Source organism: Myotis davidii, unplaced genomic scaffold (genome assembly GCF_000327345.1).
Source record: "Myotis davidii unplaced genomic scaffold, ASM32734v1 scaffold281, whole genome shotgun sequence".
In the NCBI taxonomy this organism is placed as follows: Eukaryota; Metazoa; Chordata; class Mammalia; order Chiroptera; family Vespertilionidae; genus Myotis; species Myotis davidii.
In genome coordinates this window covers 2,311,156-2,322,518 of record NW_006293784.1, presented here as the reverse complement: position 1 = coordinate 2,322,518, position 11,363 = coordinate 2,311,156, and the positions used below count along the sequence as shown (strand labels likewise).

The window sequence follows — 11,363 nt, the reverse complement described above, 5'->3', positions numbered from 1 at the left end:
CCCCCCCTCTTTCCCCCTCCCCCACTCCTGGTTCCCCTCCTGGCCCCCATCTCCAGCCTCTCTCCCACAAGCATCATTTCTAAAAGACTAGGAGCACTAAAAACCAAAGTATGGTGCTGACATACAGAAGAGGCTCAATTAGTTGAATCCATGAAAGTATGAGTAAATAGTGTTTTGCAATTGTGACTATAAAAATACTCAATTTCATGAAACCTAGCATTCAACACAGTCCCAAGGCCTACTAAAGCCTGTGTACCAAAGTGATGAGTTGCCAAAGAATTCTGCCAAAGCAAGTCATTTAAGTGTTATCTAAGCTTATGTACTGTGTACACACAAGCTTGAACTGATATTTAAAGCTTGCTATGACTCTGGAATGGGGATTCCAAATTGGCCCTCAAAAGAGAATGTAGTTTAAGATTCAGATGAAAATTAAAAAGATAAAATGCCTTGCTTCTGCAATTTGGCATTTAAAAAAATAATTTATAAAATTAGAACTTTGTAATTGCTTTCTAGCTCAGGAATATTCTTAGACATACCTACCAATTAAATGCTTGAAAGGTAGTTGATGATCTCGAAGGTTCAGGTGCGCAATATGTCCAACTCTGCTAAACCCTGAAGTCACATCTTGACCTTCAGGAAGCACAGCTCTCAAGATTTCTTCTGACTTAAAGTTTTCATAAGTTAGTTCCAAATTATATTTAGATATCTGTGGACTGACATTAAGCTGCTTTAAAATACTGAGTTCTGCTTCCTCAAAGGAATCATTAGTCAATATTTTATAGGGATCCAACATAATTAGTCTACTTTCTTCATCTTCTGGATCTTCAATCACACGTTTTATGCCCGGTCGCTGCAGTGCTGCCCTTTTAAGGGATCGCATCAATTTATTGACAATTTCTTTCCTCACTTTAAGCACTGGTATAGTGACTATCTTGTTAAAAGCTGTTCTATCCAGTGTTGTCATTCCTCGAACATCAGAGGGTGGTGAAAACAATTCTGAGTCACTTTGACTAGTTTCTATTTCAGGCATGGTTGAGAATCTTTTTCTTTGATCCAGCAAGAAAATACCAGGTGCTTTGCTGAGTTTCTGTACCAGTGATGTCCAAGCTAATGGGATCAATGATTCTGATTCAGTTATTCTACAGCTTTCCACTTTGAGAAGTCTTCTTAAGAATCCAAATGGCCTCCAGAAGATCCTAAAAAAGTATTCATTTAAAAATCATAAAGCTACAAACCAACTTACATGTGCACAATAGGTTTTGACAATGAAAACCTAAATTCTGTTTTACATAACCTGCTAAATGCTATTAATGAAAACTTTTAGTGGTGTGTGAGTATACGTACCATCTTTTCCAGGGCAGAATGACTTTTATTAGTGGTAAATAACAAATTTGCCCCTTCACCCCACCTGCTGCCAGGATGAGGGCTTAGTGATCTATCCACCTCCTATACTTAATGCACCTCTCCACCCACAGTTTGCTACAGAATACATTTAAGACTGAGATTTGAATTAAGGAATCATCTCTAAATAAAATGGTCATTATATTCATGGCTTTACCAACAGCAATATTTCCTAGGATATTATTGTGGTTGCTTATTGTGTCAGATGCTAAGCTAAATGCTTTACACACATCCAACTTGGGAGGCTTGTGGTATCGCATCTTCATTTTTTAAAAAGTACATTTTATTGATCTTTTACAGAGAGGAAGGGAGAGGGATAGAGAGAAACTGCGATGAGCTGCCCCCTGCACACCTCCTACTGGGGATGTACCCGCAACCAAGGTACATGCCTATGACTGGAATGGAACCTGGGACCCTTTAGTCCGCAGGCCAACGCTCTGTCCACCGAGCCAAACTGGTTAGGGGGCGCATTTTCATTTTATAAATGAGTAAACTAAAGCGCAGAAGTAGGTTAATTCACTCAGGTTCCTTGTCGGTAAATTGCTGAGCAAGGATTAAAACCCAGGTCTGAGTTTAGTGCCTGTTATTAATATACTGCAATGTTACCTTTGATGCTTTATTGCCCCAAGCCCTGCCTATAACGAGGTTTTGGTATTTTGAGGGCAGGGTTCTTTACTGAGTGTTATATACACGTGCCATTAAGAGTATCGGTTACTGTCCTGCGTGGAGTGGCTCAGTGGTTGAATGCTGACCAATGAGTCAGGAGGTCACACAGCTGATTCCCGGTCAGGGCACACGAGGGCTCGATCCCCAGTGTGGGGCATGCCTGAGGCAGCTCATCAACGATTCTCTCTCATCATTGATGTTTCTATCTCTTTCTCCCTCTCCCTTCCTCTCTGAAATCATATCTATATATCTTATATATATATAATTTTTTTTTCACTTTGCCTTCTTGAATACTAAAGAAGTAATTGCAAGAGGAACGGGTCCTGCCCCCAACCCTGTAAAACAAATGTCAGACTTCACAGCCAGGGTTCAAATTGGGTTGGTCCGGCAGTTAACCAGCTGTGTGGTCCTGCGTCAATTACTTAATAAGTCTGGATTCCCCTATATAAAATGTCGCTACAGGGTTTATCAGAAAGCTTTTGAAAAGAATAAACCGTTCCTCACTACCCGGCACTCGAACCTGGGCTCAGCACTAGGGCTGAAAATGGGTGACCTCGCGACGTTTAGGCGCCGGGGCAGACAGGTACTGCAGGCGACGCTCAGCCCCTACGAACTAAAAAAGGCCCCGCGGCGGCCACCTCCCCAAGGTCACCACCTAATTCCTGGTGTCGCGCCGCATCTGGCTCCGCGACTCAGGTCCCTCACCTCATGCTCTGGTGCAGCTCGGAAAAGGGTTGCGGGTGGGTGGGTTGGCTCTGGATGACATCATCACTGCTCGCCGCGAGGAGAAACGTCATCATATCGCGCCGATTCCCACCTATCTCGGGGGCCTTGTGGAGGTCCGGGAGCCCGGAAGGGCCGGGCCTAAAGCTCCGCCTCTGGCGCGACTGACGACGGGAGGGCAGGGGTAGTAGCTCCCAGATGGACCTGGTCGTTGGCCAGCGAGCATCATGGAGGCGCCCTGGGGAGTCATCAATGTCCAGCCGGGCTGGTACGTCTCTTCCCAGCAGCCCGAGGAGGCGGAGGCGCAGGCAGAAGAGTTGAGCCCGTTGCTAAGCAACGTAAGTTGGCTCCGCTACCCTCTTGGCATTGCCTGCCACCGGCTCCCCTGAAGTGCCTGCCAAATAAGACCGGGAAAAGAAGGGGGTTGGCACGGGAGAGGGGCGTGGGCCGTGGGGCCCACTGGCAGCAGTAGAGATTCAGGTTGGGCGGGGTGCATCCATGTGAGAGCACCCTAAGTGCCCTGGAAGAAAGCTGACTCCAGGCGCAGGTGGGACAGGTACCGCGGGATACGCGACCGGAGGAGCAGCCCTTGGGTTAGGCAGCTCACTGCTGTTCCTAGTTGTCTTTGTCAGCTTCCCGTTTCCCCCACCAGTCTTGTGAGGTTTTTGCAAGAGTCACAAGATTTTTCTGTTCTTGACTTAGTCATTGGTGGCCTGTAAACACCTTAATACAAAGATCCTTAACTGTAAAGGAGTGGAGGTGGCCCGGTAGTAAGTACATATAACACTTTCCTGACCCCGAGGCCTGTGCCATGGGTACTCGGCATTTTAACTCAAGTCCCTGAATTAACAGGTTCTAGGACCTTGTTCCCAAAGGCTATTTTGGGGGTGGGTGTTTTCAGAAATATCTCAGGAGCAAAATGAATTGCTGATTCTACCGTCATTGCAAGGTATTCTTGACCATACTTCCAGTTGGGTGGACTTAATTCATTAAGTAATACAAATAAAAATTAGCCCTAGCCGGTTTGGCTCACTGGGTAGAACGTCAGCCTGCGGACTGAAGGAAGGGTAGCAGGTTAGATTAGGGTCAAGGGCTCCTACCTTGGTTGGAGGCTCTATCCCCAACTCTGTTCAGGGTGCATGCGGGAGGCAACCAATCGATGTGTGTCTCATGTTTCTTTTTCTCTCTTCTCTCTTCCACTGTCTCTAAAAAAAAAAAAAATCAATGGAAAATATCCTCGTGTGAGGATTAACAAAACGAAACAAAACTTAGTGTTGCCCTACTAGTAATTGGGGAACAACAGTTGTGTACAGCAGCCTCAAGATGACTCAGGAAGTCTTCAGTAATCACGAGCTGAGGCCATCAGCCTGCTCTCCCTCCCCGCACCATTCCATCTCTTCCTGAAGCTACCTGGCTTCTGTAGCGGTGGAGAGGATTCTCCCAGGAAACTAGATTCCTGGAGCTGCTGCTGGGAGGTGAGAAGGGAAGGAAAGGAAAGCAACTAGTCCTGACCGGGCAGCTAGTGTGTCACACCATGGTTGTGGTCCTGCAGATAACCTGTCAGTCATTTCTCGATGAAACTTGAATTCACCATGCAAACATTTAACACTATTAAATTTGGGTGCTTACAGGAACGTCACAGACAAGGATCCCCAGGTGTTTCATATGGTTTCTCAGTGTTTAATTTGATGAATGCCATCATGGGAAGTGGCATCCTTGGCTTAGCTTTTGTTACGGCTCACACTGGTATCCTTGGATTTAGGTGAGTTTTTTCTTATTTTACCATTACTTTCACCACCTTCCCCCCTCCATTTGGATAGTACAGTAAGACAAATGAGATAGACTCCAGAAGCTGGTGTTATCCAATTTCTAATTAAGTTATTTCTGGAATTTTAGCATTTGTTGTTGTTGTTAGTTTGTAGCTTGGAGGAATGCTATATAATTTGCATTTTTTAAATCCAAAAGTGTGGCTAACTTAAAAAAATGGGAGACTTGATCTACACTAGTTTATGACCTTAAGAAGTGACTTATTTGTTGTGTCATGTTGGCCAAAGTGAATCAAGATTTATCAGCCATGCAGATTACTTATAAATAGCAATTTTGTGAGTGTAAGTGAAGCACAGAATCTTTTCCTTGCTATCTAACTCCTCCTGTCCTCCCACTGGTAAGTAGCCTTTTTCCTTTCCGAGGCCAGATGTGGTCTGTGCCTATTTCTTTTCATCTTTCAAGACTCTGCTCATACGCCAATTTGCCCAAAATAAAAGACATTCCTAGCTTTTCTGTGCTCCCATAGTACTTTGTATATTCATTTTGTTATTATCATTTAATATAATGATTTGTTTGCAAATTAGTTTCACCACTAAACTCTTAAATCCTGTAGAACTGAACCTTATCTTTAGCATCTAGCACCAGGGTTGGTAGAATGAACATACTTGTTTTGTCAGTAGAAGAAGATCTATTTTACTAGTAAATTTAAAATATTCAGTGTCATTTAGGTGTTTTAAATTATTTTTTATTTCATTATTTTATTTTTCAAGTAATAAAAGGAAGTTTATTTAGCCCAGCCAGTGTAGCTCAGTGTTTGAATGTTGACCTATGCACCAGGAGGTCATAGTTTGATTCCTGGTTGGGCGTGCAGGAGACAGCTGATCAATGATTCTCTCTCATCATTAATATGTTTCTATCTCTCCCTCTCCCTTCCTCTCTGAAATCAATTAATATATATACATACATATATTTTTTTTAAAAGAAAGTTACAGAGGAAGAAGTAGTGAGCCAGATGGGCTGTGTAGGCTCAGGAAACAAGTTACAGAGACAAAAGAGGGCCCCTTGGAGCTTAGGAGAGAGAAAGGCAAAGGTACTGCACCCGGGGAAAGAAGAGGGGAAGAAAACCCTCCTCCCGAGTGTTCCCTAGGTTATTTTTATTTTGAATTTCTTGATAAGCAAACCAACTTTTAAGTAACTCAACTTGTTTTTATTATGGGAGGTATTCATCGCAAATTTTATAACTTTAAAACTTCAAAATAGGAAAAATAGTCAAAAAAGGGAAATATTAAAAGATTATTGAGTGGCTGAACCATCAGTCAGTAAACAAGAGTGCTAAAATAGGAAATTCGTTTTTACTTTAAATAAAGCTTGTTTCTTTCTGATTTTTTCCTAGTTTAAAAGCAGTGTATTTTCACTTAAATAAAATTTGGTAAATACAGAAAAGTATCTTCTTACTTTCTTCAGTGACCATAACCCAACTACTCAAAGATAGTCTCTGTGAGACTTTAAAAAAAATTACTGTTGTAAGAGATACGGTAAAAAACCTTTTTTTATACCCTTTTGTATTTTAGTTTTTTGCTGCTGATAGTTGCTCTTCTGGCTTCTTTCTCAGTTCATCTCCTGCTTAGTATGTGTATTCAGACAGGTGAGTAAAAACATTATGCTGATCCATTTGATGAAGCAACCCTTGAGATTGTATTCACGTATAAGATTTGATGTCTCACATCTAATTTCCACTGGGCATACATTATTACCAGGCAGTGTGATTGAAATGGAGAATTTCAAAAGGCCAGGATATATAGAGACAGTTCTGTTGGGCAATATCTAAGGACAGGATGGGAGGAGGAAACTAGCATTCTTACCTGCCTTTCACCACAACACAACATAGTTTTCTGGGTTAGAGGACATTGTGGGAAGGACCACAAATGAGTTCAAAGGATCCAAACCTCATGCTAATGGGGAAGCAATAGACAAGGGTTCATTCTGATCACATTTCTAGGGTGACCATTTCCTCAAGGAGCACACCTTTCAGATCTACTGCTGCCTTCCCTGCCTCCTCTCTGTCTGCCGGAATTAAGATTGGAGGAGAAAAGGTCACTAAGCTTTGGATTTATTTACATGGTTTGTAGTTTTACTTGCAGTCTAGAATAAGGTAGTTTTTATAAGTGACAGCTGCATATGCAATTAATATAATATGTTTATGTGTATTTTTTCCATTTAGAGAACTTTATCATGCAATTCAGTATTGAATGGGTTAAGTTGTAATAAAAAATACAGTAAATGAATTACAGAACTGCTTTTATAAGATGTTTCTTTTGGCATTAACAGATATTCTATGTTCATCAATCCTGGTCTTTTTATCTGTCTAGTCTCTTTGTCTTTGGATTAGGTCAATTATGATGCCAAAATCATGAGTTTAATATCTATGTGGCTGAGTTCACTTTGTTCTAGCTGGTCTTGTAGTTTTCAGATTTTAAGAAGCATAAGAGATACATAAAATAAATAAAAATGGAATTATTCTGACTGGCATATGTGAGAACTACCCAAAGGCATTTTGTGAGAATTTTAAGACTCTTTAAAACACAGCTCTAAACCCATAGCTCTAGTCTATTTTCCTAAAATCTGTCAATGCCTCAGACACACCTGCAGATCTTTGTATAAACAGACATTTCTAAGAATCTGAGGTGGATTTCAGAAGTACATTTTTAAGAAGTTCTCCAGGTAATTCTTAGGCAAAACTGGTTCAGGATCCATAGTTCATAGCAGTAACTGTGCCAATGCCTTTGACCATCCAGCCTACAAGTGTACGCCCCTGCTTTCAAGGGGATTGGGCAAAAGTACAGGCAGGTAAAAAGGCTAGGAAACAATGCAAATATTAATTTCAAAGTAACAAGTTGTTCATAATAGCATCTCAAATTCAGGAATAATAGCATTAAAAGAAGTATATTTGTAAATCCTCCTGCTACCTGACTAGAATTTTAATGACGTATTTTGAAATTGTTATTCTTCTTCTGAAAAACTTATTTTTACTTGATTGTGGTAGTTACCTAATACCTTCATATTTTATTATGGATTCTACTAAAAGATGAATACCTTTAAAAATACGTTTTTATTGATTTCAGAAAGGATGGGAGAGGGAGAGAGATAGAAACATCAGTGATGAAAGAGAATCATTGATTGGCTGCCTCCTGTCCACACCCTACTGGGGATCAAGCCTGCAACCCAGGCATGTGCCCTGACTGGGAATCGAACCGTGACCTCCTGGTTCATAGGTCAACGCTCAACCATTGAGCCAGACCAGCTGGGCAATGATGAGTATCTTAATCAACTATGTGACAATTATGTTTTCACTAACTAAAATTTTTTGTTTTATTAATTTCACTTACTTGGGAGTAATATTCAGTTTATGAAGATTTCCAAGTAAGGCTAAATATGCTGTTCTCCTTCAGTTCATCAATATTTATCTTTAAAATTCTGATACTGTTCTTTTCTATAACTTTGGGGCATATAAAGTGAAAACCTCTGTTTTTCTTTCTTTTTCTTTGATTTTTTTGTAGCTTTCTTGGTCTGTGAACTAACTTCATGGTTCTTCATATACACTGATGCACCTTGCACCTGTCTTCTGTTGATTGAATTCCTTCAGTCATTGTAAAATTCTCTGTGGAGGTAGGCTTTTAAAATATATACATATATACTAGAGAATAACATGTAGATAAATTTTCTCCTCAGTTTACTGAACTACTATAAAGGAGTATTGTGCTTAGATAGAACTCATTGGTCAGAGAAAGCTTTATGGTAAGTCTTTACAAAATAACTCCTTTATGTATTTGCATGGAGGTAAAAGGCGAAGAGAAATTTTTATCTTTACAAAAGTAAAGGACTCCTTCATATGAAATTCTGCTATTTTAGGTTTTATATAAGGTTTGGGTTCCATCAGGACTTTTCTTGTGAGCTAAGGTAGCAGCATATAAGGCACTTTAATCTCTTTAGCCTTAGTTTGTCATCTATAAAAATGGTAATGATAAAACTTTCCTCTTGGGTTTATTGTGAGAATGAAATAAAATGATATATATAAAATGCCAGGTCCTTGGTAAATACTAAGTTTTATTATTATGAGTTCTCATTGGAGCAGAACCCTTAAGGATTTTTAACTGTGCTGAGAAACAGTTGGCTTATTGTGATTCTGTGGAAAATTTCTATGCTCTGGGAATAAACTCATAGTCCCCCCTCTTCTGGCTTCCATATCCTTATCACCAACGGGGAATGAGAGTTTTAGAACTCTGCGTGCTTTTGGTCAAATCCCTACTCCCTAGTCCTCAATCCCCACTACTCACTTAATTGTTACCAATATTTGCCTTGACATCATTTGGATAATTACATTATACCATTTATCTCAATTTCTAATCAGTCACCACAAGAGTCCTAGGTTAGCCTGGCCGATGTGCCTCACTGGTTGAGCATTAACCCATGAACCAGGAGGTCAGGGTTTGATTCCCATTCAGGGCACATGCCCAGTTTGCTGCTCTATGCCCACTTGGGGGTGTGCAGAAGGCAGCTGATTGATAATTCTCTCTCGTTCTCCCTTCCTCTCTCTGAATCAATAAAAACACATTTTTAAAAAAAGAATGCTAGTTTATCCTTCATTTCCCAGACTAATTCCATATGGCTCTGTTAACCGTATTCTAACTTCATCTCCCACTCCTCCCAAACTCCTGAAACCCTTCCACTTTGCTCTCAAGAATTCATGATCAGTCAGCAGCAAAACTGTGTCCTCAGTTTTTCTCTAAACATTTCCTTCACTTTCTTACTCGGAGAGGACCTAAGTCTTTTTTGAGGACACTGTAGTGCTCTCAGATAGCCACTCTCTTCTCTCCCATGTCCCTCATACTAGTCTGGAGATGACCCTCCAAAATCTTGGGGAAAATGATTTCATTATAGAATTCTGTACCCAGACAAATTATTATTTAAATGTGATGATAGAATAATGACATTTTTTATACATGAAAGGACTCAAAAATTATCTACCATGCATCCTTACTTACTGAGCAATGAAAGATGCCATTTACCAAAGTTAGGGAATAAAAAAAAAAAAACAGGGAATCTAGCACAGAAGAGAAGTAAAGGTAATTTCCAGGACAACAATGGAACAGCACATCTAAGAGCCACCCCAGATGGGAGTAGTTCTTTTTACATATGCACCATCAGCCCTCCAGGCTGCCCTCAGGATGTGTTCAGGATAGAAACCCTTTTCTTTTTCATCTTCCTGAAGGGAATGCCCTTCTCATTTCTCTGTCTAGCTCCAATTTGGCTCACAGTACCTGAGTAAGTTAACTTCAGGCCTGACCATTTCAAAGGAGTGAGAATCAAATCGTGGGAGATAGAGACAAGGTATCAGGGGAATAAAAGAAAGAAGCAGGCTAAGCAATGTGGGAGTTAGAATTGAGAGGAGCTGAAGTTTGAATGAATGTGAAAAGTAATGGAGAAAGAGATGTCTAAGGATATCTCTCAGATTTCTGGCCTGGGCCACTGGGTCATTTATAGTATCATTTATGAAGATAAGAACTCAGCAGAAGGTGTTGGTTCAAAATAAAAATGAATTCCGTTTTGGATATGTGGACTTTGAAGTATATCTAGATGGACAGTTCTAGAACATAAGCCCAGAATAGAGGTTAATTTATTCATTCAATACTCTTATCTACAGAGATAAATAAGACTCACTTCCCTGTAAAAGCTCATCTATAATAATAAAAGTGTAATATGCTAATTAGACCAGATGTCCTTCCAGACGACTGTCCGGATGAAGCCAGGGCTACGAGGGCAAATTCTGTGCATTGGGCCTACTAGAGTAGTCTTATAATAGGGGAGACAAATGCTTATAGTCTAATAATAGGGGAACAAATAATTTATACTGTAGTATGATAAATGTAACAATTCAAATATGTGCAGGGTGCAGTGATAACTCAGAGGAGGGAGTGATCTGCCTTGTCGGGTGGGGAGTGAGGGTCAGTAAATATTATTGGAGGACTGAGCTAACAAGGAATTTGATTGGCAGACAAGGCAAGAGGGAATACAAAGGTACAAAGGCATATACTGCACATTTTACTTAAGGTATAAAAAATAGCTTACTATTATTCATGCACAAAGTACACAGAAGAAAATGAAACTGAAGAGACAGGCAAGTGTCAGACCCTAAAGAATTTGGAGTTGCAGTTGAGGCAGTGAGAAGGCACTGAGGTGTTTGAAAAGAGTCAAGGTAGTCCTGCCGGGGGACTCAGTGGTTGAGTGCTGACCTATGACCCAGGAGGTCATGGTTTGATTCCTGGTCAGGGCACATGCCTGAGTTGTGGGCTTGATCCCCAGTGTGGGGTGTGCAGGAGGCAGCCAATCAGTGATTCTCATCCTTGGTGTTTCTATTTTTCTTTCCATCTCCCTTCCTCTCTGAAATCAATAAAAATATATAAATTTAAAAAAGAAAGCGTCAAAGAATAAAATGGTCCCTTATGCTCCGGATATTGTTTTTTACTTACCGCTCTAGAACAGTAATTCTCAATACCATCCGCCACAACACTCTCCCCTTTTATATATAAAAAATTCTAGATGCTCCCTTTGCTATCTGAAATGAAATTCCTAGAGGTACTATGACTGTGATGGGCTGCATAATGGTTCCCCCAAATATGTCTATATCCTAATCCTTGGAACCTGTGAATGCTAATTTAAATGACAAAAAGGACTTTGCAGATGTGATTAAGTTAAGAATATTGAGATGGGTAGATTATCCTGGTGGACTCTAAATGTGTCATGGAGGC

At 40.5% G+C, this 11,363-nt stretch overlaps 2 protein-coding genes across 3 annotated transcripts in view; one reads left to right on the top strand and one right to left on the bottom strand.

Annotated features, from left to right (window-relative positions):
* The window catches only part of TRMT5 (tRNA methyltransferase 5), an 8,591-nt gene extending 5,705 nt beyond the window's left edge, over positions 1-2,886 (bottom strand). Inside the window, exons 1-2 of the mRNA XM_006767645.2 lie at positions 2,773-2,886; positions 541-1,196 (exon numbers count right to left, since the gene is read on the bottom strand). Of these exons, the coding sequence (XP_006767708.1) occupies positions 541-1,196; positions 2,773-2,867 (751 nt within the window). The 5' untranslated portion in view covers positions 2,868-2,886. The remainder of the gene's footprint in view (positions 1-540; positions 1,197-2,772) is intronic.
* A 99-nt stretch (positions 2,887-2,985) lies between these two features.
* The window catches only part of SLC38A6 (solute carrier family 38 member 6), a 61,226-nt gene continuing 52,848 nt past the window's right edge, over positions 2,986-11,363 (top strand). Inside the window, exons 1-3 of one of the 2 annotated variants that reach the window (XM_015566470.1) lie at positions 2,986-3,058; positions 4,422-4,552; positions 6,129-6,202. In XM_015566470.1, the coding sequence (XP_015421956.1) occupies positions 4,479-4,552; positions 6,129-6,202 (148 nt within the window). In that variant the 5' untranslated portion in view covers positions 2,986-3,058; positions 4,422-4,478. Of the gene's footprint in view, positions 3,129-4,421; positions 4,553-6,128; positions 6,203-11,363 lie in introns of both variants that reach the window. The other variant, XM_006767646.2, reaches the window with a different exon arrangement.